Genomic DNA, 6,000 nt, shown 5'->3' on the forward strand with positions numbered 1-6,000 from the left:
TACAGTTTAAAATGGACTTGTGTTTTTGATACCGTCAGTAGGTCACACGGAGGGGGGGGGGGGGCAATGTGATAGTCATTTTGAGTACGTCACTATTACTGTTACCAGACATAATGATTATTTCTTATTATCTATCACCGTCATCCTGGGTGAGTTAATTATGTCAATTTGCATTTATGTACTAGAATGATAAAGGTCATGTCTTGGTCAGAAACATGATCAATTTTGACGTTAAATGAAGGTCATGTCTTAACACCGTGATAGAGTGAGGGGCGATATGATCGAGGTGTATAAATGGAGGTCAGGGCTAAACAAAGGTGATATAACAAAGGTACTCAGACTATCCAACCAGAAGCGAACTTGTAGCAATGGTTTAAAAATAGACAAATTTAGATTTAGGCGCGAGATAGGTAAACACTGGTTTAGAAATAGAGTAGTGGATGAGTGGAACAAGTTACCAAATATCATTACCAAATATCATCATCAACTCGAATACGCTGGATAGCTTCAAACATAGGTTGGATGGATTTATGAGCAATAAGGGTTGGGTGTTATCGGGACTGCCCAGTATGGGCCAATAGGCCTGCTGCAGTTTCCTCCATTCTCATGTTCTTATGTTAAAGTCATGTCTTGGTCAGCAGCATGATAGATTGACAGAAAGGATCTCCGGATTATCACATGATTGACCCAGGCTAGAGTATGGTAATTAGGTATTAGGCGTGAGAGAGGCAGGTGACTGTGTGTGTGCGAGAGAGAGGAGGGAGGGACCTGGCGTGAAGGAAATAATATCTTTTTAACACTCTACACTAAAATGAAAGTGTAAAAGTCAAAATTATATATTGTAGGAGTGGGTTATAATTTTTCTTTGGTATTCGAGATAACTAGTGAGATTAGTTGTAGTATTAATAGTAGTTGTTGTACTAGTACTAAAATAAGTAGTAGAAGTAGAATTAACAAAAAGTAGTAGTAGTAAGTAGTAACAATAAGTTGTAGTAGTAATTAGTAGTAGTAGAAACAACAAGAAAAAGTAGTAGTAGTAGTAGTAGTAACAAGCAGTAGTAATAACAGTAGTAGTAGTTACAGAATAGTAGAAGTAGTAACAGTAGTAGTGTGATAAAATAGTGGCGAAGGTGTGGCTATAAGGGGGATGGAGGCCACGCTATTAAAAAAAAAGTAATAGTATTACTAATAGAGGTATTTGTAGTTGTAATAATAGTAGTAGTAACAGAAGTAGTAATAGAAAGAGAAATAGTAATAAATAGTGTTACTAGGAGGAGGAAGAGGGGAAGAAAAGAGGGAGGAAAGAAACATATTTTATAAAACTTGGGTCGAGGGTTTTGTGTCTGGTGATGTTATAGGATTAAGGTCATTGGTGTCAAGAGTCTGCTGGCAAAACGAAATACTGTACGGGCGTGACTCTTTTTTTTTTCTTCTTTGAATTTCTCCTTATTACGTGAGTCGTCCTTGAAAACAAAAGGACCACTGGGGCTATTCTTTTTAATGCTAAAGAAATAAACCTCAGCACTAATGTATAAAGTAGGGATCACCTGAATATTAGGCACCCCAGCTTATTTCACCTGAAGATTAATTTTAAATCCTAACGCTGCCTGGGGGTTGTTTGAGTAATTTATGTTGGGTTAGGTTAAGGTGGTTATTCAGGTCATATGAGCTGGGGTGTCTAATCTTCACGTGATATAAACTGGGGTGTCTAATCTTCAGGTGATCCAAAAGTAAATAACCGATAGCTATATGACAGTAAAGGAAGGAAAAGATGTTAGTTTCTCCAGGTCACTATAAGAGGAACCACCTGGAGCCAAACACACACACACACACACGGGTGACAAGGTAAAGCAGCAACCAGGAAGAGGTGAAGGTCACTCAAGACATCCGGAACTCGAGACCCTTATATCTCCCCAGTCACTTATAATGGGCGGGGTCCCTCGATGATCTGGAGGTTGTTTATCTTACATTAAAATTCACTCAGAAATTTTGGGTCGTCAACTGTTGAACCGAGAGGCATGTGACCTCTGTGTCAATAGTAGTTATAATTACAAATAACTTTTTTTGTATGAAGAACACAACTTCCCTAAAGAAAAATCAGTCAAATATTTAATTGATTTCCTCATGATTAGACATCTCAGCATATTTCTCACGAATGTTAACCTAACCTAAACTGATCTACTTAACCAAATTTAACCTTCCCCAGGTAGCGTTAAGGTGGTTAATCTACGAGTGAAATGAACTGGGATGTTTAATCTTCAGGTGTTCCATGTTAATTTATGCTTTGTTTACTATACGAATGTTGAGGTCTACGTTATTACATAGATCTCTATATGTAGATATGCTGTAAGGCCAAATCATTGTTGTAAAATACAATTAAGTTTATGTTTACACACAATATTATATGAAGAAAAATTAAATGTTTGAGAATTATTACATCAGCTACACATCTTAACACTGAACTATTAATAGATTAAGATGGTTTTGTTTACGTGTGTGCATCAGCCGTGAGGGGAGGGAACCCTGTGCCGCCCGGGGAGGGGAGGGAGCCCTGTGCCGCCTGGGGAGGGGAGGGAACCCTGTGCCGCCTGGGGAGGGGAGGGAACCACTGCATGAAAACATTATTTTTGGATCATGAAAATATTATACTGTAATATATATTCCGCTAACCCTGAGAAGAAAAATTACGGCAATAAAAATTAGATATTCATTAAATGATGTGAACTATTATAGTAGAGTTCCTTATATGAATATCGTATCCGCGTATAACAGACTCCCTGGGCTGAAGTTCGCCATGACGCCACACTGAGAGTATTGCTGGATAACTATGAGCTGCCACCCTGACCCACATACCACCATCCCTGGCACGTCGCAGTTCCCAGGCGAAATTTCATAGCGTATGTAAACACGACGACGCACACACTAAACCTAATTGATGACAACACAGGCAGTTATCTTAACAGTGGGGCTAGTGTCAGTAACGCCACAATAACAACAACAGAACACAACTACTCACCACATGTTCTTAAGAAACCTCGATGTGTAGGTCGGTTGCTGTCGTGACACTTTGAGCAGAATTGATTGTGGTGGTGTGGCGGTGGAGGGTGGCTTACTGGTTGGCACCACACTGTTCTACTTCTCTTCTCAGGTTATTCTCGAAGTAACTGTACGGTGTATGTCTTCACACAGGACATTGGGCAGGGTGATGAGAGTGTCGAGGACATCTTTGTGAGGTCAGTGTTTTGCTGTGGTGAATCACTGAGGGTTTGGCGTCTGTATTATCTGGTAAAACATTGATTTTATCGATTAGGCGGTGCATGGTAGTCCCTACACTTCCTGCCAAGTTCCGATACACTTTTCATGCCAGTACTGCTCAGTAAGACGGCGATCTCTTCCTAAACTAGTAATTTCTTCCACTGGAATTTGGGATCAAAGATTTGGCAGCCACCTTCCAGACCTTCTTGATTGGAGCGCATATTACTGCTCATGCGCCACCCGAGCTTCTAGCCACCACATTGTTAGCTCTCCCTCTGTCGCTCTATAATTATAAAATTGCGTCAACAATTTAGATATATAAGAATTTTTTTTATATCATAGTTGTAAATAGTGATATAAGGAACGAAAGGATAACATAAATGAAAGGTAGAATTATTTGAAAAGACTGGGAATGATTGACCTGCATTTGGCAACGCAGGATGTTCCAGCTCTGCTGACTTGGGAAGTTGTCAGGTTACCATTTTTCATTGTATTGTTTTATCGTATCTTTCTTTTCATATAAAATTATCACTTTTATTTTTCACTAATAAGCGCTTTATGTTCCCATACCGAAAATACCATGAAATCAAATATAAAATATGTAAAAACGAGAATCAGCAACTATTATTTCATCTGGAACGAATACGAGTGCGCTTACCGGTCATCCCCATTACGTTTCGTTCACTCTTGGCGACAGTTTCATGCATTAGCAGACGAAAATTTTTGATTTTTCGTAAATAATCGCACATCACAACCACTGCGAATACAATTTCCTCACGCTTCTTTAAGGTTCAAAGTCCAAGATTTTTTATTATCAATTGTTATTATTATTTCTTGTTGTAGTATTCTGGAATATTTTCGTGCGTTAAAAACTGCTTATAAGAGCATTAAAAAGTGATGGAGTCACTTAGATCTAATTATAGTCAATGTTTATGTTGGTGTTTCACTGGAGAGGACAACACAAGCTCTGGTAAGGTAATAAATACTGTAAGTGTAATCAGTGTTGACGTGAGCTTGAAGAACCCAGCGGCTCTTGAGTGTACAATAGAGTGCTAAGTGAACGTATTATAGGTTAGGTAGCGTCTCCATGTTTTTTTTTTTTTTACATTATTTTGTTTTACCTTAATTAAATCAATCAGTTAAGTCCTTTCTAACATCTAATATTACCAAAAAAATTTCATCGTGCAAATATCTGTGAATCTAAAGCCTGGCAGCCCATGCAACAGAAATAGAACCATGCCAACATCTTATTAAATGAAGACTAAAACATTAATAATTTGAGGGCGGTGATTTAAATATAACTCCTTAAGGACGATGTTTTAAACTATCTTTCCTTAAGGACGATAATTTAAGCTATCGTCCCCAATGGGTTTCATAATTGTATTCACGAGCTTAACGTACACAAATCAAATCGAAACTAATGTATACATATACACATTTTACACCTGTATAGTACATACTGTATATTACACCTGTACGTATATTATATCAGTATGTATATTACATCTGTGCATATAATACACCTGTACACATATTACACCTGTACACTTATTACACCTGTACATACTGTATATTACATTAGTACATATATTACACCTGTACACATATTCCACCTGTAAGCATATTACACGTGCACGTATATTACACCTGTACACTATTACACCTGTACACATACAAACCTGAGAATAATGCAGGTAAACAACATAAAAAATTTGCTTTTTTACTTTCCCAGAAATCCTTGAAAGATTAAATAAAGTCATGATGCCTTAACCTCAATGACTGGCAACTATTTCTGACTACGGTATAAATACAGCAGAGAGAGAGAGAGAGAGAGAGAGAGAGAGAAATTGAGTGTTAACGCACGTCAAGAAACGAAATCCAGACCACAATGGCGACATCCAGGTCGCAGATGTGAAGGAGAGGGTGGGAGGGGGGTGGAGGAGAGGTGGGGACGGAAATAGGAGAGGTGCAGGAGAAGTGGAGTGGGGGAGAGGAGGAAGGGAGGTAACCTGGCGTGGGGGGAGGAGTGGAAAGAGGTGAGGTGGGGTTTTTTGAGAGGTGGGGTTTTTGAGAGGTGGGGGTGAGGTAGAGGTAGGGTGGGGTGGAGGAGAGGTTGTGTGGAAGAAAGGTAGTGTGGAAGAAAGGTGGTGTGGAGGAGAGATGGGGTGAGGAGGTTGAATTTCCCAGTAGGACTTTCCTCGTCTTATTTATCTCACGACAAGCATCACAACATCGAGGCCGAGACATACAAACACAGGTACTGCGGTCACGCTAGTCATTCTATCGTTCTATTAAGATTAATTAATCTGGTTGTACAAGTCGTCTTCCACCCCAATCAAGGTTTTTAATATATCTGCGAGATCCGCTCTACAGTATAGTGTCTTGTCTGAAGAATTGTCAGTCTTATGTTCTTAGCGTATTTGGATAATGCAGATGATTTAATTCAGGAATAACCCAAGTCGCTTTGGGTTGCACCTTTTCTATCTGGAGGTCTGGTTTCCATGCTGGTATACAGTAGTCCAGATGGGGACGCACAATTGACGTTTAAAATAGTAGAAACATTTTCTTATCGTTGTATTCGAAAATATCACTTATAATTCCTGAATTTCGGTTGGCCTTTTTCACTGCTGCTCCCACATGTGGCACAGCTCTCAGTGACTGATCTATCATGATGCCTAGATATTTTTTCCTTGTCAAAAATTTCCAAAGGAGGGTTAATACAGGGTAGTTGTGTTTCTGGTTATT

The 6,000-nt window shown here is 39.1% G+C and overlaps 1 protein-coding gene across 12 annotated transcripts in view; it reads right to left on the reverse strand.

Annotated features, from left to right (window-relative positions):
• LOC121872970 (protein prune homolog 2-like) overlaps window positions 1-3,491 on the reverse strand; it is a 53,684-nt gene extending 50,193 nt beyond the window's left edge. For all 12 annotated transcript variants that reach the window (XM_042376141.1, XM_042376140.1, XM_042376145.1 and 9 more), the window contains exon 1: window positions 3,017-3,491. In XM_042376141.1, coding sequence (XP_042232075.1) covers window positions 3,017-3,021 — 5 coding nt within the window. In that variant the 5' untranslated portion in view covers window positions 3,022-3,491. The remainder of the gene's footprint in view (window positions 1-3,016) is intronic.
• Window positions 3,492-6,000: the final 2,509 nt, after the last annotated feature.

Source organism: Homarus americanus, unplaced genomic scaffold (genome assembly GCF_018991925.1).
Source record: "Homarus americanus isolate GMGI-L3 unplaced genomic scaffold, GMGI_Hamer_2.0 scaffold11022, whole genome shotgun sequence".
NCBI classification, from domain to species: domain Eukaryota; kingdom Metazoa; phylum Arthropoda; class Malacostraca; order Decapoda; family Nephropidae; genus Homarus; species Homarus americanus.